The sequence below is a fragment of the Megalopta genalis genome, chromosome 5, assembly GCF_051020955.1.
Source record: "Megalopta genalis isolate 19385.01 chromosome 5, iyMegGena1_principal, whole genome shotgun sequence".
NCBI classification, from domain to species: Eukaryota; Metazoa; Arthropoda; class Insecta; order Hymenoptera; family Halictidae; genus Megalopta; species Megalopta genalis.
Genome location: NC_135017.1, coordinates 19,027,263 through 19,048,521, shown reverse-complemented (window position 1 = coordinate 19,048,521; position 21,259 = coordinate 19,027,263). Strand labels below are relative to the sequence as shown.

General features: G+C 40.3%; 4 protein-coding genes across 10 annotated transcripts; 2 read left to right on the top strand and 2 right to left on the bottom strand.

Annotated features, from left to right (window-relative positions):
* The first annotated feature begins 90 nt into the window (after positions 1–90).
* Positions 91–2,094, top strand: l(2)k14505 (ATP synthase mitochondrial F1 complex assembly factor 2 homolog l(2)k14505). 4 transcript variants are annotated; one of them, XM_076521630.1, is made up of 7 exons: positions 91–230; positions 605–827; positions 973–1,166; positions 1,261–1,371; positions 1,450–1,627; positions 1,709–1,824; positions 1,904–2,094. In XM_076521630.1, the coding sequence occupies exons 2-7, from the start codon at positions 770–772 to the stop codon at positions 2,048–2,050; spliced, it is 804 nt and encodes a 267-aa protein (XP_076377745.1). In that variant the 5' UTR covers positions 91–230; positions 605–769; the 3' UTR covers positions 2,051–2,094. The 4 variants fall into 4 exon arrangements, with proteins under 4 accessions (XP_076377745.1, XP_076377747.1, XP_076377746.1 ...); XM_076521632.1 differs by having other exon boundaries at positions 98–230; positions 767–827; XM_076521631.1 differs by having other exon boundaries at positions 148–230; positions 743–827.
* Positions 1,624–9,743, bottom strand: eys (eyes shut). 3 transcript variants are annotated; one of them, XM_076521617.1, is made up of 16 exons: positions 9,604–9,743; positions 8,818–8,970; positions 8,113–8,264; positions 7,082–7,192; positions 6,909–7,016; positions 6,721–6,834; positions 5,737–6,592; positions 5,065–5,521; positions 4,478–4,800; positions 4,044–4,254; positions 3,713–3,864; positions 3,449–3,585; positions 3,120–3,365; positions 2,841–3,041; positions 2,285–2,513; positions 1,624–2,208 (listed from the first exon to the last, which is right to left on the bottom strand). In XM_076521617.1, exons 2-16 carry the CDS (start codon positions 8,967–8,969, stop codon positions 2,112–2,114), a joined length of 3,546 nt encoding a protein of 1,181 aa, XP_076377732.1. In that variant the 5' UTR covers position 8,970; positions 9,604–9,743; the 3' UTR covers positions 1,624–2,111. The 3 variants fall into 3 exon arrangements, with proteins under 3 accessions (XP_076377732.1, XP_076377733.1, XP_076377734.1); XM_076521618.1 differs by lacking the exons at positions 3,120–3,365; positions 9,604–9,743 and having other exon boundaries at positions 8,818–8,969; XM_076521619.1 differs by lacking the exons at positions 8,113–8,264; positions 9,604–9,743 and having other exon boundaries at positions 8,818–8,942.
* LOC117219781 (SET domain-containing protein SmydA-8) lies at positions 9,673–15,289 on the top strand. Of its 2 annotated transcripts, XM_033469212.2 has the most exons (8): positions 9,673–11,162; positions 12,389–12,661; positions 13,087–13,455; positions 13,663–13,797; positions 13,869–14,055; positions 14,139–14,234; positions 14,300–14,400; positions 14,471–15,289. In XM_033469212.2, the coding sequence occupies exons 1-8, from the start codon at positions 10,938–10,940 to the stop codon at positions 14,576–14,578; spliced, it is 1,494 nt and encodes a 497-aa protein (XP_033325103.2). In that variant the 5' UTR covers positions 9,673–10,937; the 3' UTR covers positions 14,579–15,289. The 2 variants fall into 2 exon arrangements, with proteins under 2 accessions (XP_033325103.2, XP_033325104.2); XM_033469213.2 differs by lacking the exon at positions 13,087–13,455.
* Positions 14,389–20,623, bottom strand: LOC117219780 (uncharacterized). The gene is made up of 11 exons (XM_033469211.2): positions 20,081–20,623; positions 19,819–19,894; positions 19,294–19,694; positions 17,580–19,229; positions 17,073–17,414; positions 16,675–16,983; positions 16,249–16,582; positions 16,013–16,176; positions 15,654–15,934; positions 15,459–15,576; positions 14,389–15,390 (listed from the first exon to the last, which is right to left on the bottom strand). Exons 1-11 carry the CDS (start codon positions 20,260–20,262, stop codon positions 15,282–15,284), a joined length of 3,966 nt encoding a protein of 1,321 aa, XP_033325102.2. The 5' UTR covers positions 20,263–20,623; the 3' UTR covers positions 14,389–15,281.
* Between the last annotated feature and the right edge of the window lie 636 nt (positions 20,624–21,259).

Below are 21,259 nucleotides of genomic sequence, written 5' to 3'. Positions count from 1 at the left end.
TTGGTTAACTTAAATCGGCCACGCACATATAGGTCTGTTATTCATGTAACACTGACTGCGATTCACAAGTTTATTTCTAATCTTGCTGATAGTACTATTTTTCTATACATATCTCTTCCTTAACTTTACCACTTAGGTAACTTTTGAACGAATACAGGATCCACCCACGCAAGTCAAATATTTTTCAAGTGTATACATATTACATTTGTATCTGTGCATATTATACATACGTACGTATATACGTAGCATATAGTACATGAACGTATATATAAAATATTTCGATATGTATGGTACATACATACATATTTCGTAGAGGGCAGCATAAATACATGAATTTAACAATAAGCCATATTAAACGAATTTAATTATGTGTTACAAATATGTACATACATAATATTTTTGAACAGATTATTCTATAATATCAATTAAGTCAGACGACAATAAATTTACGAAGTTGAATTTTATTTAAATATATTTTTTATTTATGTTTTAAATACTACTATAGGTTATAATAGAAAATTGTTGTATGTATTAGTTATAATATTAGTTATAAAATAAAATTGTTATTCCATATATAGTAAGCATTATCACAATTTATTTTCAGTATCGATAATTGTGTTAATAACAAATATTAGTCATATACTTAATTTATATAAGTATTATTTGGTATTATATATAATATCTATAACATATTAGGTATTAAAGTGACCCTAGAAAAGGGCTAAATACATAATATTTACAGGAAAGATTTAATAAATATTTTCAGAAAATGCATTACTTCAAGTATAGAAAATTTGTTACAGCATATAGCATAGTAAGATACATGGGTAAGGACACATTTTAAATATGTGTACTAAATTTTTTAGATTATTACCTCTAATAATTATTTCAATATTTTCACAAATGTTGTATATACAATAAATGTATTTTAGCAATTTTTAATGATTATGTGATAATAAAATTACTTTGTAGCTACTGTGAAAAGGTTTTATATAAATACCAATATTTTATCGAATGGTGACAAATTTGAAATTACACTTGATCAAAGAAAACTCAAGACTCCACAGGGGAAAGTATTTGAAGTAAATAGTAAAGCACTTGCATTAGCAGTGGCTGCAGAATGGAATGCTCAAAAAGGAGTTATTGATAGAAGCAACATGCACTTGGTAAATTTCAGTTTATAGTTTATAGTTTACATATATTTCTGTAATGCACCTTAATTAATAGTGTAATGTTATTCTTTTCAATTCAAATTTATAGACAGCTCTGTGTAATACAGTACTAGATAATCCTCATAATCATACAAAACTTGATATGGTAAATTATATAGTTAACTGTTTGGAAATGGATACCTTATTATTTCACTCAAATGTACGTGTATTGTATATCTTTTACAAAATTGTAATATATTATAAACTTAGATTGTACTATTGTACTATTATATTGCAGGAGACTGAATTATATAAATTACAAGTAGAGAAGTGGGACCCGTTAGTACAATGGTTCTGTGATAATTATGGGGTAGATATAATAAAAACCAAAACTATAGAAGCTCCCACAGTGTCTACAGAAACTAAAGCAATATTGTTGAGACACTTAATGTCGTATGACCACAGCGCAGTATATGGTAAATATCTTTATTGTTAACATACACAAATACAATTTTGTACATATTGCTTTATAGTAAATAATACTGTTTTATTTATAGGTTTCATGTATGGAGTAGATGCAATAAAATCTGTAATTCTCACATTAGCTACAGCAGAAAGAGTACTCAGTGTAGAAGAAGCAGTAAAACTGTCACTTTTAGAGGAAGGTTTTCAGGTATTCATATGAATTTCTTCACTAAATGATGTTGGACTTATTTTTGCCCTATATTTTACTGTTGCTTTCCTTTTTGTAGACTGCTCATTGGGGATCTGTGGAATGGCATCACGATCATAACAAGTATGATTTACAGGCTCGTTTAGCTGCAGCAATCTTATTTGTGCATTTAAACTCTTGTTCAGTAACAAAACGACCCAAAAATAATAATGAAAACATTAGTTAATATACGAAGTTTTTGTACTATGAATAAATTCGAGTATAATGAAATGGTAACAATATTTTGACTAATTCGAAGAATGACAAGAGGATGAATCAATAGGGGATAACACTTCCACTGGTATGGAACAATCCGAACCCATCCACTCTTTTGTACAAATACAGCTGAAATAATGAATATAATGTTTAATGAACGAGTTAAATACTGAAGACTATGCATGAAGTCCAAACAAGAATTTACCTATATGTAGCTCCATGGTTCAAACATACAGCACCATTTTTACATGAATGGCGAATACATTCGTTACGATGACATTCTCCAACCCCACGGCCGGTTGCGGGACTAGAACTTGATATTGGATAAATTGCGCCAGCTGTGCGTATTTCAATGTCGAATATGCAACCAGAGAATCCAGTATGAAGAGGCAGATCATGGGGTAAAGATTCAAAGTTTCTTGATTTATGACCACCTAAAATAATAATAACACTTCTTCGTATTGTACTCTACTGGAATTATATAGAATACACACACACACAGTGTGTACATTTTACTTGACTTTATTCGAACATTTTAAAACAGAAGAAACCAAAAATATTAAAATAATTTTTTTACAACAGCTATTTGGTATGAAGAGGAATGCAGTTTTTACAAGAACATTAATTTCATAATTTAGTTCCTTCAGAAACATTCTTGCAAGTCGTGGTAAAATGGACACACAATATAAACTAGTAGTATCTTATCTGATTATTTGTAATATGACTTTCACAAATGAAGGCATAAAATTGAGAGAACAAACCAATGTAAAGAATCGGTGACACGTCCAGACGAGTCATGGATCCAACAACTCGTCCAGTCACATTACCTATACCATCTACAGCGAGCCACGCATCCCGGCCACTTCTTCCAACCCGAACGGTATGTGCTATATAACTCTTACTTGCTGTAGCTGTTATTGTTGTGGCGCTCAACGGAGCACTCGTAAATATCCTACGTACACCTGTACAAAGGAAATACAAGAGATTATAAACTGAAATACAATTCTATAGCAGAGTTTTCCGATGCGCTTGCAGTTTACCAGCTCCCAAATCCCATGTTAACATAATGTAACCGCGAACGTATGTTACGGAGAGATGATCTGAGAGTTCTCGTCGTGAACCACTTTGTCCTAAGTAAGCTATTAGGGATATTTGATCAAAGGTTCGCGGTATGAGCTTCATTTTTAGTTCCATAGTGTCTTTTATAGAATTTGATACACCATAAGCGACATACGACGAGAATCCAGGTATGAGCACTGACAATGATGGTCGAGTTATAACTGTATCTGAAAGTTTGTGATGAAATTGCTTAATTAATTAATGTAGATTAGTGTATAATGTATAGTAAAATCGTTTACAAGGGCATTACCTTCTTCGCACAAGAGACCATGAGTTCCAAGGGGACAAACGCAAACGAAGCCTGACCCTGGCGAACTAATGCAAGTGGCTCCCAGTGCACAAGGACTTTCATCGCAGGTTGAGCGTTCGCAGAACGATCCCGTATATCTGTTCGATCAAATAACATTCCTTTATTGTTATTTTAACGTTGGAATTATTCATTTGCTAGAAGTCTACAGATATGCGTTCAATAGCGTTACGTATCAGATAATTCGGAACGTCTATTATATCTTACCCGGGTATACATCTGCAACGTATTGTACCATTTGTCTCTTCGCATGCACCGAAATTTTGACACGGATTTGAAAGGCACAGAAAGGATACGCAATCTTCGATTTGAAATGTTTCCGTAGAGTCATAAATGAAATGACGCGGAACATCATTTACCTGCAAGAATATGCGTGATATGCCTATACATATGTATAAGTTGAGCCGCTTAATATTTTCACCAAACATATCTGCGTTGTTTTTAATGATACGAGGAACTTCGTGAAGGAAACCAAGATTCTGTTTTAGTGGTACGATTATTATAATTGGAACTTTGTTGGAAAAAGAAGGAGGCAAACCTTCAACAAGTCCATGCAACCGGTAAATCCCATGGAGACGTGTGAAAAATATTGCGTGAACACTAACGGTATGCCTCCTAAATGTAAATTGGCGTATCGTGGAAGGTTTCCCTGCAAGGGCAATATTTGTTCACCGCTAACTGCTGTGGTTCCATTGACTAGTAGTCGCGCGGAGCACTTATTGGTTTCGTTTCGAATAAAATATTGAAATCTGCATATGAGAGAAAGATAAAATTATTTATAAGAATCGAAAAGAGGCTTTAAGAAATACAACGTCATAAATTATACAGAACGTCGTTATAATTTCTATAATCGTAAAATGTGAAACTGTTCGTTCGACCGTGGTAGGTTTAGTATTAATGCAGTAGGCTTTTGCTTGAATTCAGTTTCTGTAAACGATTCATGAGTTTCAGAGAAACTTCCGCCGCCTGTACCTTGTATCGATGTCTACTTCGTATCCGTGGTCGATAGAAGAATCTATCTCCCCGAGCAACATAGTCTCCAGTCCACAGGAAAATTGAAATTTCAGCGAGCCATACTCCAGGTATACCAGCGCATATTTCTCATCGTCGAAATACACGTGCAATATAATACCATCCTTGAAACGTGTTCGCAGCCTAACGAAGATCCTCAGTGATGTATTATTGTCATTCAACGTTTCTACGTCCACACGTTGTCTCACATAAGATTTCCCGTTGAACGCGGCCCGCGTTATACTCGGGCCGGTCTTACAGTCGCTACGATTCGTACAGTTGCACTGCAACAACATAACAACATCGTAATTATAGAATGACAATCAGTTCATGATTAGATCGTCTGGGATGTTCAATGTTTCGGGAATCTCTAGAACCGACGAATTTACAAACCCCGTCCTCGTCTAAATTCGGTTCGACGCTCGGATCATGGTCGATCTTCGACATCGAGATTTCCTTTATGGAATCAATGAAACAATCGATGCTCTACGATCGAATGAAGCGATCTAATACAATTGTGGACAATAGAAGGCATTAGGTTCGCTTACGACGCTGTCGTTGCGTCCCGACGATACCGTGGGACTAGTGCAGGATGAACCCTGGCAATCGGTGCTACCTTGCACCGTAGTCGAAGACTGATCTTTCACGGAAGATTGGCCCTCTTCGCCAATCGTGCTGCTTTCCTCGAACACGGTCCTCATCGAGGTACTCGTTGTTGCAAACGAAGGGCTGCTGCTCGCGAACGGGACCGTAGAATTTTCTACATCCATGCTCGAAGATCCGCCCGGATGGGTGGACATCTCCTTTTCTGTGAACGATACAGTCGTAGCTTTTGGTACATCCCCGGGCGACGAACTTATCTCCAAACTCCTGTTTCGCCAGAATTCCGTGACACCCGAAGCCGACGCGATTGTAGAAAATAAAGTGCTTCTCTCGTTGTCGGTTCCGGTTATCGTGGTTTCTTCGACGGCCCTTTCCGTGGACGTAGTTATCATGAAATAATACCTAGAAATGATACGTACCGGTGTACAGCAAACTCTCCCTAATCGACGCTCAGGTCGCACATAAAAATGGACAATTTGGGAAGAGGAGATACGATTGTTCGTGGCTTGCACGTCGTTTTTATAATTGTTGACTTATAATTGCCCATTTTTACAACCATTGTAAAAGATTGTTCTCTTTTCTTTTTTTTTAAGCAGATTTCTAAGCGGACTATTTACTCTGTCGTCGGCGTGTATCTCGGCGTGTCACTCGTTTCGGAGGAGGACGTCTCGCTGATGGCAACGGACGTCCCAGTTCCTTCCCTCTGGTACGTCGTTTCGGTGGCCGCGGTTTCGTTGCGAGACGATTTCTCGGTGAGATAATCGTTCTCGATCTTCAGCGTCGAGGACGTAGCTGTGGCTTCGCTCAAGACATCAGGAAACGTGCGAGGCTCTAACGAGATTGTTTCGGTTTGGGACAGGTCTTTGGTCGTGATCGAATAGATCGACGAGGCGTCGGTGAGCAGCGTGCTGGTGTCCGTGCTGCTGCTGCTGCTGCTGCTGCTGCTGCTGCTACTGCTAAACAAGCCATTTTTGTCAGTGGTCGATGACCCTTCGGCGAAAGGGTACCATTTCGTGAAGGAACGGCTGGTCCCTTTGACCGACGTCGAAGACTCAGTTGCCGCGAAAGCATTTGTCAACGGCGACGAATCGGTTTCTGGCAGTGTTGGCGATCCCGATGGAAACGAGATGCTGGCAGTGGTTGTTTCCCTATCGCTATCAGTCTCGTATGTTTCCGCGAACGGCGAAACCGTCGACGATGGAAGATGATCGTGCTGGTCGCAGAACGGCCCGCTGTAATAAACCGGGCAGGCGCAGGTGAAACTGTTGATGCCGTCGACGCAGGTACCGCCGTTCACGCAGTTCGCGAATTTCGACTCGCAGTCGTCGTATTTCAGCTCGCACAATGAGCCGTGATAGTCCGGCACGCAATAGCAAACGGATCGTTCGTCCTCGAACAAACACACCGCCTCGTTTTGACACGGATTCTCCTCGCAGGGGACGACAGCTTTGTCGCAGTCTTTGCCCGTGTATCCTTGCAAGCAACCGTGACAATTAGTTACAACGAATTTGGGCGAGACCGAACGAACGGCCATGCTATTTTTACCGAAGGGCGAACGAATTTGAAGTGGAAATCTGTGACGGCACGTTCTCTATGCTTACCGAACAGGCAAGCGCAGGTATAAGAAGAGGGCACGTTGATGCAGAGGCCACCATTTTTGCAGGGCGACGTGATGCATTCGTCGACGTCCTGGTCGCACAGCGGGCCTGTCCATCCTGTAACAAAGGGAACGAAACGATGATTTATCGTTGTTCGTTTTTACGACAGTTCCAACGAACGCGGCACTCGCCTTCGGGACAACGGCAAAGAAAGGAGAACCCGGGTCCCTCGATGCACTCGCCTCCATTCTTGCATATAGTGTCGTTGCAGACGGACGCGTCTATCTCGCAGTAATCGCCTTGAGGAAAGTAAACGACGGTTTAGGACAGAGCGAAGGATTTACGAGATCTCTTGCCTCTATACCTGAATATCCGTCGGGGCATTGACAAGTAATGCCGTCGTAGTCGAGGCAAGTCCCGTTGTTCAAACAGGGTTGGTTCGAGCACTCGCTGTACCTCTGCTCACAATTTATACCTGCAAACGCGACGCGTCGAGAAAACTTGTGCGAAAAGTAACGTCGAGACCAGGGATTCTGTTGAACCAGATTCGCGTATTTAAATGTTTATATCGAAAGAACAGCAAGGTGCATATTGAACGATGCGTCAACGAAACGAATGAAGCGTAATAGAAAGAGACGATGTTGTGCTGTTAGAAGAAACTCTTGTAAAAAAGTCTTGTACACGAGTTATTACCGGACTGCGGATCTTTGTGCGAAATAAAGATTTCTTTTAATAATTATAAGTTGAACTGATAAGTTGGAACACAATGTGAACGTATATTTGAACTCTTCTAATGTCGTTTCAGTCTTTTATAGCCCGTTTTTGCCATAAGACGCACAAAATTCGCAGTCTAGTTGTTACCGTTGAATTGATTTTATAGAATAGATCAGGGGCGGCCGAACCGTCGGCCACACGTAACTATTCCTAATGGCTCCTGTCTGTCTGATATTATCTATGTTTATCTCAAATTTAAACTTATTCTTGGATTTAAATTACTACTTTTCTTACGATCACTTCGTGTAATCGCGATGTTGGTGAACCGCCGCTTATAATTTAAAAAAAAAAAAAAACAGGTCGCCCGTAGTGATCGAAAGTTTGGCCACCCCTGGAATAGACGAACGCAAGATAGAGAAATCACAAATTGCCGACAAATTGTAATAGATAAGGGAACACGTCTGAAACGCGAAGCATGCACCGTCTGGCTGGACGGATTGATTCGATCTGTTCTCGCTGATCTCGTGCATTAACAGTTGCGCGTTTACGTTTACGTTATCCACGGTACCGTAAAGCGAGCACATAATCATAATTTAATCATTCCCCGCGTAAACATGCCGGCGCAGCGGCCCGTATATCACGCATGCGATGGGAAATGAACGCAGGGATACCACGAGTTACCTACAAAACCCTCGGCACAGGTGCAATTATACGCTGCAACGGCGTCGTTGCATGTCCCTCCGTTTAGGCACGGATTGGACCAACAGTCGTCCCAATTGATCTCGCAGTTGATTCCGGTGTAACCGTCGATGCAATAACAGGAATACTTTGTGCTGCGCGCACAAAACAAACGAGCTTTAATCGCAAGCAATTTGGCTTCTCGCCGATCGTTGCGATTCTTATTGTTCGAATCACGAATAACTTCCGTCGTGGGGACTTTGGATATTTATTGAAATTTATTCACATTACTCGAGCGAACGATGCTTGACAAATTTCTATCGTTCTTTCCCGCCGATGTCAATTTAGAAGACGAAAGCAGATACAGTAAATTCTCCCTAATCGACGCTCAGCTTGGAAACAAATATAGACTAGTTTGAGAAGAGGCTTCCGGCTCGATTAAATTCCATTTAATTTGCGCCTCGAATAATCGTATATTTTCTGTCGATCGGAGAGAATTTCTTGTATTTACAAATCCCTCGGATTTATATATTTAGGAAATAAATATTCATGAAACAGCGGTGGTTAATCGTGGTCGTTGCTAAAAATTTGTTCGACACAAGCGTTCCTTTAATCACCTAGATATTATCGGCGATAAAGTATCATTTTGCGTTTCATACCAACATAGAGACTGTGCGCGTGATTTTTATGTCTGTGTGTTTTATGTACCTGTTCCCATCCTCTAAGCAAATCCCGTACATGCAAGGCTCGCTACTGCAATTCAGTCCTCGTGCGAGACCAATCGTTAAAGCCAACACGGTTGTCAGCGCGAGAACCCTTTCATTCATGAATTTCTCAATCGACCATCTTGCGTGAAGCATTCTAAATCAAAATTACGTAACACAGTAGAAGGCCGAAGACATTCCGCCGACAACACGTCCGATTCCGCTATTTTTGCCAAGTATTATACATTCTGTATTATTCTGTATTACCGTATCGTATCCAACGCGAAATTCGTTTGTTCGAAATTCGAACATAAATGTTCGAAGCGAGTTGTTGTTGTTGCATACGAACTGTTGCGTTTATTTTCATTCAATCGCCGACGTATAGTATAGCGGTAAAACTTTCTCAGCCCCGGAGACGCGCGATTTCCGTCTCCATAGCGCTTTCATCGAACAACAGAGGATTTATTCGAAACAATTCCTCCGACCGAATAATGTACGTATTATTTTAACACAGATAAGAAGATCGCATGTACCGAGAAATAATCGCGGGGTCTAATCAACACGTTCGATGCGACTCTCTTCTTTTTTGTTCCGAAAACATGATAACGGATACGGCCGCCCTAAGTCACACATACGCGTACACTTCGTGCATTAAATTGTTACACACGTATTTACGAGGCCTCGGACTACAGGGCAACGTTTCGTATGCAGCAACTAAAAATCGAATGACGCTTTTATCTCGGTTTGTTCACTGTCGAAGGATCGATCGTCCGTCCTCCGTACCGATTACCTTTTTCTATTCGACGATCCTCGGAACGGAACTGGTGACACGCGGGGTCGTCGGTTCTACGATACTTTTTCTCGGCTCACACTATCCCTCAATGGTACTAACCCTATATAATATACATACTTGTTAGCATACAGTGTTCCTTGCGGCTAGCTACCTGGTAGTCCTGGCAACGATCGTCTATACAAACGGTGTACACCACGTTACGCTTGCGTGAAATTACGCTGTATCGATACACGAATCCTGGTTCCGTTTCGAAAAGCTCTCGGAACGACCGGAAACGACCGCTGGTTTCTTAAAAAAATGATCGCGCGGCGAACAAACCGGTAGCATGATTTTTCGCTGTGAAACGAAGATCTTCGATGGTTCGCGATCGATGCGTTAGCCTAGATCGGAGAATAAGGAGATACGATTGTTCGAGCCTCGCGGTTCGTTATTGTAGTCGTTGATAATCTGTTCTTCCTCGAATTGTCCATTCTTTCCGCGAGATCTGAGCGCGAATTAGGGAGAAATTACTGTACTCGATTAACCGTCCGTGCTGTATTCGTATAAACGCGACGATTGTAATGCACAATAATCGCACGAAAGTATTCGCACACCTTCTAAAACCTGACAACATATTTAAAACTCGATTAAAAAAGAAAAGGCATTTTTCTTAATTTTTGTTATAAGCTCGGATAAAAAGATTGAAAAACTTTTGAAGCCTTTTATTTCTTTTCTTGTCGCTCCAAGCGATAGCAAAATTCATGAGAAAAAAGCGTTCTGGTCATCGTCCGGTGGACTAGTCCCGCTATCATCTGGAAAAACGATTCAAGTAGCTTTCGGGACCAGTTTGAAAAAGGTTCGCGCGTTTCAAAAGGTGCACGAACACTTTCGTGGGCCTAACTGACGCTCGGATTGTGCAGAAAAATGGACAATTTGGCAGGAAGAGATTACGATTAGAGTTCGAGTCTTGCGCCTCGTTTTTTATAGTTGTCGAGAATCGGCGATTATATAAAAACAAGGCGCAAGACACGAATGAATCGTATCTCCTCTTCCCAAATTGTCCAATTTTTCGCCGCAATCCGAGCGTCAGTTAGGGGGACATCACCTGTACACGTTCGAACGTTTACAAAAGCGACGCGTGTCGTACGCTCGAACGGCTTACGTGAATGAAGGATAGCGGACGTTATGACAAGCTGGATGAAGATAAGAAGTAGCATTTCTCTATTTATATTCCGGCTACTGTATATAGCGCGAGAGAAGCGTGAATGCGAGCACTACCGTGAACACCGTAGTCGAAGACGGATCTCGTCGGTTTCCCCTCCGCGAAGTTCCACTCGTGATCGCCTGTGAGCATGAATCTACCGAGTATCGTGGACCCGGATCAGGTGAAAGAATCGTTGATAGCCCATCTGAAGGAGAACAGGATCATGGGCGACGATTCGTTGCCGTGGACCGTCGGCTACTCGAAATTGGGAGGCCGCGGCCTGTTCGCCACCAGGAACATCGAGCCTAACGAGCTGATCTTCGTCGACGCGCCCCTAATCGTCGGGCCAAGGTGCGCGGCCAGTAGACTTCCGGTATGATATCCGTCCGATATGCGATCGCACGCGAAACATTCTCGCGTCCCGTAGATCAGGCTTAGCGCAAGTTCCGCCCGGCCATTCCGTTCCCATTATTAGGCTGCCGTTGCGTTACCGAGCCGCCCGGTTAATCTTAGGAGACAGCTCATTCGTTCACTGAACCACGTTTCTCGATTCGCCTCCGTTTTCTCGTTATTCGCCTCCGGTTTCGTCGAGCCGCGCCACGGAGACTGCGTCGATCACGTTGCGACTGCATTTTTTTTTGCGATCGGTGTCCGCGCGATCGCCTTTATTTAGCTATCCTAATGCTCTTTCGTTTTTCTGTCACATTGTTAGCCGCGTCTCGCGATCGTTCGAAATGATTCGACGACGATTTCGAGATCCTCGGCGACGAGACGCGCTTTAACCCTTTGCACTCGAGTGGCGAGTCTGTGGCGCCACTAAAATATTGGTATACTATTTTTCAAAATCATTCTAAAAGCATCAGACTCGTTTATATTAAAAAAAAAAAACTATTAAAATTGCGTTGTACTTGCCAATAGGCTCAATTTCATACGTATAAATCGCAATAGATTATATAAAATAGAGATACTGTAGATCAGAAATCATGTTTTGGATTTCGAATTCGAATAGCTTCGACTGCAAAGTGTTAAAAAATGCAGCGTACGAGACGACAGCCGACTCGCTTAACCGTTTGCGTACCGGATGGTTCTGAAAAAACAGGATCGAAGAGCGCAACAGCGCTCCTTCGATTGCGTGTCGAAGAAAGCCGTAAAACATAAAATAAAACGTTACGAATGAAAAAATATATACTATTAATTTAGAATAGGTAACAACAAAATGCAAATTGGATTACAGACAGCGATGCGACGCATATATGCGTCCGAAAGGCTGAGCACGTTTCGACAAATTTCGGGTGGGCCCTTAAGTCGTCTGTTTCGGCCAAATGCGGCCTGGCTTTTCTCGACACAAGATCTGAAGAGCGCAAAAGTGGCCCGTGGTACGCAAACGGTTAAATACTAAAAAAAATAAGGGATGGTCTTCGTTCTCGTACGGTACTTTATTCTTAAATAAAATGAAGGTCGGCGACGAGGCGTCGCGCGCGCGTTCTCCGTCGAGTTTTCGAGCGAGCGGTGAAACGTCCGTTTACGCTGAACGTAATTGTTAATTACACGGTTGTAAACGGTCCCGAAGCTAAAGTTCTAGCGTGCGAGCGTCCGCAGATGTGCGTGTGCTGCTACAAGAACGAGTGTCCGCTGTTTCCGTGCGACCGTGGCTGCGGCTTGCCGGTCTGCTCGGTGCAATGCGAAAATTCACCGAACCATGTGGACTACGAATGCAAGTACTTGAGGTCGTTGGTGCCGACTTCCGGTACCGACTGGTCCTTCGACCTGCTGCTGACCGTGATACCGATACGAGGACTGTTCATGACCGAGCAACAACGAAAATGCTTGGCCGGGTTCCAGTGGGACGAGAGTCAGCTCGCCGCCTTCGAGGTACGATCGTCTTATTTGATCAATGCAACGATCGCGAGAGCATTAAATAATTCGATAATCAAAATGATCGTAAACATCGTTGAGAAATTAGAAAAATTATGAAAATCATTTCACATAGATAGACGTCCCAGAATATCTCTCCAATTAGCACGGTGTAACGCTACGCCGTTCGTTACTGTTCAGAAATGCATGAACTTTTTCAGCTACCGCGGATTTCACGCAACGAAACTGATCATTTCGTAGACTTCATGTTCACTTTTTTCGCGCTCGAAATTATCCCTTTTCTAGATCATGTTCAGCGAAGCTTCGCCGTACGGCGATGAGAAAAGGCCGTACGAGAAGCGGCCACGCTCGCTCGTGTGTTTTTTCTTCTTTTTTTTTCGCTAATGTATTACGATTGTAATTAATGAATTTCCGGGAACAAGGCCGAACTACTGCAACGGAATGTAGCAAATCCGCCAAGCGAAGAGGACCTGGAGTTAATGAAACGCGTATGCGGAACGTTCGCCACGAACGCGTTCGAAACGGTCAGCGTCCAGGATAACGATCATTCCTCGAGCTTACGCGGTCTTTATCCTCTCGGGGCACTGCAGAATCATTGTTGCACGCCGAACACGAGGCATCATTTCGACAACGGGCAACGCCTCTACGTGAACGCCGCCCGTCCGATTTCCGCCGGGGACGAGCTGACCATGTCTTACACGAGCTTGTTCTGGGACACCACGCGGCGACGACGCTTTCTAAGCGTCACCAAACGTTTCGCCTGCGCTTGCAAACGGTGCAGCGATCCCACGGTAACTCTACGATCCATCATCCCTCGATACATCGCAGATATCTTCGCGCTACAAACTCACCCCCCTTGCGAATCGAACTCACGATTTCTTGCACTTTAAGCTGCACCCTTTTTTCACAGGTCACATCGACCCCTTCGCGAATCAAGTTCTTCTGCTTGGTTTTTTATTCACTCATTTATTTTACCATTTATTTGCATGTAACGTCAGGAATTTGGATCTCGATTAGGAGCGCTGCTATGCGAATCCGAGAAATGTTCCGGAAATCTGCTGCCCCAGGATCCGCTAAATTCGACGTCGTCCTGGATCTGTGATAAATGCTCCATCGTCATGAGCAACCGAGAGGTGTTTATACGTTTATTGAAGTTTTGCTGAAAATTGAAACAAATTATGAGGCAATTTCTTTTCTTTTTTAGGTAACTTCGATTCGTTCTAGCTTGTCGGCTATCATGGAGAACGTTATGTATAAAACTCCGCGTGAAATTTATGATTTTATGCAGAGGGAACTGAAACTTGTGATTCCGCTCACTAATTATCTTATTATGGACATTAAATTCCGAATTATTTCATACTACGGTAGAGCCGAGGGAGTGCAATGGGGAGGTATTGCAATTATAATATATGTATAGACACGGTCTGTTTTCGAAATATTGAAACATTTTTTATTTGTCGAACAATTGTATTAGATTTAACCGACGCGGAGCTCGACACAAAGGCCAGATACTGCAAAGACTTGCTCGCCACGTTAGACATTTTGAATGGCGGTAACAGCAAGAAGAAAGGTAATTCGTTTCGTTTACGAAATTGAAAATATTCATGCGCAATTTTATTTTACTGAATATTTTAGGGCTTCTTTTGTACGAGCTATATTGCACAAACATGGAGAAGACGAAGAGATTACGGCAGCAACAGAACATTCGAAATGAACGTGCACAGTTTTCTATACAGGTGTTTATATTATTTATTTATTTATACTGCGTCGCTAATTCTCATATTTACATCATGTACTTTTTCTTAGAATGATGAAAACGAGCGTCTATTGGAGGATGCAATGACCATATTGCAAAATGATGTTGTGGCTGCTGTTAACTTCGAGTGTGATAAAAAGTATTTTAAACAATGTTAATTGTTCCATTAAAAGTAATATAAAGAATATAGACATTTTATAACAAAGGAAAATAATTATCTCTTGATATTGAAAGTTAATACTTATCTATAAACATTATCTAACATATATATCTCCTAAGTGTGTACAAAACTCTATTTATAAAAGACCAGGTAAAAAGTACAGTCGCTATATATGTATACGTGGATCAAATCATTTAATTCACATATATTATCAAAATATTAAGAAAATATCTTCTCGAAATAGTATAAGCACACAAAATGTTTAGTAATAAATTTTTAAATTTAAGTATCTATAATAATGATTCTTTTTTTGCAATTTATAAAAAAAGATATGATATAAAATGTGATATAACGTTTTTTGGTAATGTATGTTCCACATTCTTCCAATCTAGTCACTCTGTTATAATCAATCTTTGCAATTATAATTCACATAAAGAATATGTTATAAAATTTGAATAATATACAAAAGACATTTAATTAAGATGATCGAAGAGCTAAGTACTAAAAAAAAAATTGTATCAATTTAATTCTTTCCTAGATTGCACCACTGAAGGTTGAACTGGTTGCAGTAAATATTAACTGCACCAATTTAACATGTAACAAACTGATGCCACTGATGACACTTTTGCCTTATGCTGTACTATTTTAAATAGCAACAATGTGCAATTTTGGGAGTCATGTCCTACAAATAAACGCTTTTTTCATACAACTTGTTGCAATAAGCATTTTGCCTCTTCGTATAAAGCTGTACAAGGTCTCAAAACTTCTAAATCGTAATCCACATCCTCTTCGGTATTTACATTACTATTCCTGTAAAAATAACAATGTTAGAAATATTGCGACACGTCATTAATTAACATTTAAAGAAACTTATTTACTTATACAGAAAGTCGTCCACCCCAGGTAACATATCATTGTTCAGGTTATGCAACAAGCGATTCCGTGCAAGCGCCGTGTGCATAAACGCAACATTGTGAAGGAAAAATTCTGAATGATCTGTAAATAAATAATCGACAAAATAAATATATAATAGATATATAATATTTTCAAAAATAGGTAAAAAAAGGACATACCATTTTTCCCATATTTCTTTGTCAATTTCTTCATTAAATCTTCACCACCGTATTTGCCAGATATACCAATTCTATGAAGAATCGCCTTACACTGCCAACGATTTTCGGCATTTTGATTACACGTCGCGGGTCTTCGTGGCTGCGTTTCTTTCACTAGACTCTCCCAATCAACTCCCAAAGCATCCCCTAAACCTTTACCACTTGTTTTAATATCCTCTTCTAGTTCACCGTCAGAAATTTCTTCAAAGTCCATAGTTTCCATATTCTCATCTTCCAGATTCCTAAATAAATTTAGCAAATAGCGATTGTCAACATATCTGTCAACTGTGTACACTTAATTAATTAGTTAAAAATAATACCTAAATGACATTGTATCGGTATTATCTTTTCCTTTAGAATTAAATACAGATTCCTCTATTGTCTCCTTTGGAGATGACGGTGCTGTTTCTTGAGTCGTTGACTGTGCATCGCGTTGCGTTGTGTCAGGGGTTTTCTTCGAGCGCGTCTTATTTGTTTCGATATCCTATATAAATATGATTATTTTAATATGTATTTAAATTTCTAGATAAGTACAAATAAAGAAAGAAGCACTTACTGTAATATCTTCCATGTTTAGTATATCATCTGGATCATCACTAATATCACTGAGATCACTTTCAGTATGAAGTGTTTGCAAAGACTCATCGATGCAAGAACGCTTCGGCTCAGTAGTGACGGTTTCTTTAGTCTCAGGTTTTTCTTTTAATAAAACCTTTTTCGGGAAACTATCTGTAGACTTCTCTCGAGTCGTAGATAGTTTACCTTCTGCCAGTTCCATTAACTTTTTATTAATAGGTTCCTCTTTCATGCTACCGTATAGAGATGCTTGTTTAGAGGTATGAACTGTACATTCATCCCTAGTTTCTGAATTATTATAGTTTCTCCTTTTGCTGAAACAAAATGGACTTAATACATATTAATGTGTCATAAGTATTTATTTGAGATACGTTAATTAAATAATGTGAATTCACGGATAACGCACTTGTGAGATGTGGACTCTCCCATTTCTATCTCTTTTGAACGATCGTTTCTGTAATGGCCACGTATATGCACGGATTGATTATCCCATTTTCGTGCGTCATTTGACTTCCAGTCCGTGATAGAATTATCGTACCGAGAATTCCAATCTTCATCATGAACTTCCGAACGAGGAAGACTATCTCTGCTGTCCCACAATGCTCTTACTCGCCATTCTCTTTCCTCCCAATCAACGGGCCCGTAAGTTCGTTCTCGGCCATGTTCCACGTCTCTGTGATGATTATCCCAATCATCATTGGGAACATTTTCGTCACTGATATATAGAAAATAGGGTAATGTAGTTCCTACTTAACTCTAAGCTATTCTCCATTACTCAAGAAAATATTGATGCCACAAACTTACCGAATCGATGTATTACTTCTCAACTTTTCTCCAGGGTACAGCGGATGCCTATGATGATGATGATGATGTCGATGATCTTCGAAAGATGTTCTGTCCGCAGTCTGAACAACGTATCTAGATTCTCGAGATCTTTCTTCGCGAATCCCTCGTCTTTCTTCAAACGGACTATCGTACCTTCTTCCGTCAACAGGTTTCCTCCTCTCATCCTCGTGAACATGATGTTCGCGGTAATCTAAGTGCGTAGTGGCTTCCTCTTGTTCATCCCAGTGCTCGGACAACCGTCCGTAATTCCTGTTGTAGTTCCTATCAATTTCAATAGTTCGACGCGGGCTGGTTTCCCGTCTGTAAAATGATTTACTTTAGCAATATATATATATAAGTTTTTAAAAAGATAATTTTAAGAGATTATTACAATAACTTAAACTCTTTATTTATAAGCGTTATGTAATATTTAATTTTTTATACAAGATCCCTGACATTAACAGCTAAATGCACGGATTATAATACCTTGCACCAAATCGTCTATGCCTTTCTCGGTCATAATGTCCATCTATCCTGTCGATTAAGTTGTCTCGTGATGTTGACAATGTTGCTGGCGCGGATGAAGACGATGAGGATGCTATAGAAGTTTGTACCGGTGGTAAAGAAGGTGCTTGTGATGGAGGTTGTGCAGTATGTACAGTCTTATCCAGTAAAGATGTTCTATCTAATGATCTCTCGCGTGGGAAACGATCTCTCGGAGAATTTACACCGGCCTTGCGAGCAGGCGCATCTTTATCAACGGCGGTTCTATCGTATCTACCATCAATTCGTTGCGATGATGTCCTGTCTCGATCCGATAGCGCTTTCGTTTCAGATCGTTCCCTCTCCCTGTCGCTCCTACGTTCCCGGGTACCGTTCTTCTCAAAGGCACTATCTTTTCCTACTATTCGTTCTTTGTCCCGGCTATAACGTGAGTTCTTGTCTACAGCTATACTTATTGATGTCGGAACCAATGGTTGAACATCTCTGTCCCTAGCTTTCAATGGATCTTTCTCTCGATCACGGTCTCGATCTCGATCACGATCACGGTCACGATCTCGGTCTCGGTCTCGATCGCGATCCCGATCCCTATCACGATCACGATCTCGGTCCCTCTCCCGATCACGATCGCGTTCTCGATCTCTGTCACGATCACGATCTCTTTCTCGTTGTCGTTCGCGACAACGTTCTTGCAGATCCTCTTTGTCTTTATCACGCGGATCTCGTTGATCCCGGCCAAGCCTCGAATGGCCACGTTCATCCCTTGGATGGTCTTTGTCACGTCGTTCTCTACTTTTCTGTCGTGTTTTATCACCCACGTAAGCTTTTTCATCAAATTCCTTCCCAATTCGTCTATGACTCTCTTCTTGACTCGCCGCCACTTGTCTAGTTCTGCTACTCTGCTCAGTCTTTCTAATGTCCTCCCTATCCTTGGTCTTATCACTCTTGTGAGATTCACGATCTTTTTTCTCCACGTCTCTTGATCGATTTGCGGATATCTGTCTGTCTTGAGTCTTCGATGGGGAAGGTTCCCGTTTCGATCTCGATGATTTCTCGGGTGTACGACTACGACGAGCTTTCGTTGACACTGTCTCTTTAGAGTGTTGATGTTTTGATCTTTCAGTCGTCGGCGGTGTCCTGGAGCGTAATTCCTTCTCTTTACATTTTGCTTTTACCCTTTCATCGATTTTTAGTTTCTCATCTATTGTACGATTTTTCTCCTTCTCCGGCTCTTTAGCTTTATCGAAAGATTTATTCTTATTGCTTTCTTTAGGCACTTCGTCTACATCTCGTACTTTCTTGTAATGCCTGTCCTCTTTTTCCACATCTCTAGCTTTGGGTGCTTTTGGAGATTCTGTTCTATTTCGTTCCCTAACTTTATTGGATGCTGCATGATGAGGCACAGATACCGAAGAGCCTAATACCACTGCTGCTGTGGGTGCAACTGTTGCAGGTACTTGTATCGCTGGTGATCTTGTACGGGGAGTGGAAGAATGTTTTCTTGATGTAGAAGTTGAGGTATACTTTTTAGCCGACCTATTGCCAACTTCCTTTTTCGTCAAACTACTTTCCAGCTTCCGCTTCTTCTTGACTGTAGGCTTGTCATTCTTGGTGCCGAGTCTTTTCAATTTCAATCTATCGAATGCAAACAACACTTTATTTTATAAGAAATAATCTACACACAATACGAATTACTTACTTTCGTCTTCTTTCTTTATCCTCATCATAATCTGTAGATCCGCTGTGATGCCGCTTAGATTTAATTTTTTTAACCTTCTTCCGTGAGTCAGACGTCGAACTAGAAGATGAATCTTCGCTGCTAGAACTGCTACTACTACTAGATGTGCTTGAAGTATGAGAACTAGAGGAAGAAGTCATTGCCTTTTTCTTCTGTCTCACTTTGTCTTTTCCATGAACTTCTTTATCTTTCTTCATTTGTAACTCTAATTCACGCTGTAACAGCTGTCTACGCCTTTCTAGTACTTTCTCGTCCTCGTATTCTAAATCTGTTTGATTCCACTCTTCAAGATTTAAATCAGGACTATGCGACGCCTTTTTTACGATCTTAGAAGTAAGCCTTTTAAACGGATCCTCAATAAGCTATGTATTAAAAACATACATATGTAAATATCTGCGTGTAGTAAACATCAATAGAGTCTTTATTTACCATAGAATGATTTGTAATAAAAACTATAATAATATAGCTAAAAGTTTATAGACTTACTCCCGTTGTACTTGCAATTGCATTATCCTTCTTGGCACGCTTGGATGGACTTATTAATGTGTGAGTATTTGCATATCTAGTTATAATATAAAAAAAGAAAATATTGGTCCTCTTAAAATGAACGGATAATAATTCTTACTTTACATTCTAAATAAAAAAAAGCTGGTATTTCACACTGAACACGAAAAATTCAGTCAACTGCATTGTAAAATAACGTATTTTATTTTCTTGAGAAAAATAAAAATGTCAAAGTTGTACGTACTTGCAATTCTTTCCATACGAACAACTGCCATTCAATGCCCAGTTTCTACAGTAATCCGATGAATTTTGGCCGGCAGTAACTGCTGGTTTGGTCCCCAACCTCTCAAACACACTTGGTCGACGAGAGTCTGTATTACATTTCGTAGGGTCAACCGTTATTTTCCTTATGCTTGATTTTGACATATTATCACCATAAAACAATTATGTTTTCACAATGGAAGCACATAACTGCAGCATGCAAATATTCATTTGCTATGGAATCACCATTAATAAGTCTAGTGTTCACGAATATAAGCACAGTCTTCAAAATATCGATCAGGTATCTCAGATCTATGAAACACAAACTTGCTGGTTATGCTCCATATGATATTGTTTCTCCCACATACGCCACCTTGTTTTCTATTTTAATGTATTTACAGTTATTCTGATACAAGAACTCTTAAGACCTAACCCCTGACACAACTTATTGCATACCAGGGTAGGTTCACTCAAAGACACACTCAAAGAAAAGAGTTGTTCTTGTTGTAACATAGGCGTAGAATACCATGTGTAAGAAACGAAACTTCTGCCGGAATCATTGATGTTGCTATGTATGTATTCCCGAATTAATTGAATTTGACACCCTACATACATACGTACAGTGCTGCCACTTCTTTAAATTAATATAAAAAAGACAGAGAGATAGATCGCATGCAAAATATTAAAAATATAGAGGGTCTTTGAAGCATAATATGTGACGTAGAAAACAATAATTCAAATACAGTATAATAGCTCTACATGGACCTAAAGGCACGAAAGAAAAGTGGGACTAATTGATCCACTTCACGGAATTAAAAGAATATTTAACGTTAAAAATTCTTAAATACTTTTGTTTAATACAAAAAATAACGGGCTGTAGACCAATCAAGGTCGATTGGTCAAAATATATATATGTATATTAATTCTAAAATATTAATAGATGTATATATAAAGTTAACATTAAATCTTAGTTCGTATTTCGCGCCATTTGCGAAAAGTGGCGCCTCTTGTGGCGAAATTTTGAAGCTTTTTTGGCGTTCCGCGCAGCGCCAATTAGTAAATGGCAAAACGCTGAAACTGTTAGCCAAGCGGTGGCACCTCTTGTGGCGAAATCTGGAAGCTGCGTTCAGGGTCCGTACAGCGCCAATTAGTAGGTGGCAAA

What these genes read in the sequence shown, in the direction of transcription:
- eys (XM_076521617.1), bottom strand. Translation starts at nt 8,969, where the DNA reads ATGCTTCACGCAAGATGGTCGATTGAGAAATTCATGAATGAAAGGGTT. An exon ending in CGTTGCAGATGTATACCCGG is followed by an intron (nt 3,586 to 3,712) that starts GTAAGATATAAT and finishes TTGATCGAACAG; the next exon opens with ATATACGGGATCGTTCTGCG. An exon ending in AACCATGGAGCTACATATAG is followed by an intron (nt 2,209 to 2,284) that starts GTAAATTCTTGT and finishes TCATTATTTCAG; the next exon opens with CTGTATTTGTACAAAAGAGT.
- LOC117219781 (XM_033469212.2), top strand. Translation starts at nt 10,938, where the DNA reads ATGAATCTACCGAGTATCGTGGACCCGGATCAGGTGAAAGAATCGTTG. An exon ending in GTCAGCTCGCCGCCTTCGAG is followed by an intron (nt 12,662 to 13,086) that starts GTACGATCGTCT and finishes TCCGGGAACAAG; the next exon opens with GCCGAACTACTGCAACGGAA. An exon ending in CGAGGGAGTGCAATGGGGAG is followed by an intron (nt 14,056 to 14,138) that starts GTATTGCAATTA and finishes CAATTGTATTAG; the next exon opens with ATTTAACCGACGCGGAGCTC.
- LOC117219780 (XM_033469211.2), bottom strand. Translation starts at nt 20,262, where the DNA reads ATGTCAAAATCAAGCATAAGGAAAATAACGGTTGACCCTACGAAATGT. An exon ending in TCGTATGGAAAGAATTGCAA is followed by an intron (nt 19,895 to 20,080) that starts GTACGTACAACT and finishes TATTATAACTAG; the next exon opens with ATATGCAAATACTCACACAT. An exon ending in CAATTGCAAGTACAACGGGA is followed by an intron (nt 19,695 to 19,818) that starts GTAAGTCTATAA and finishes TTTAATACATAG; the next exon opens with CTTATTGAGGATCCGTTTAA.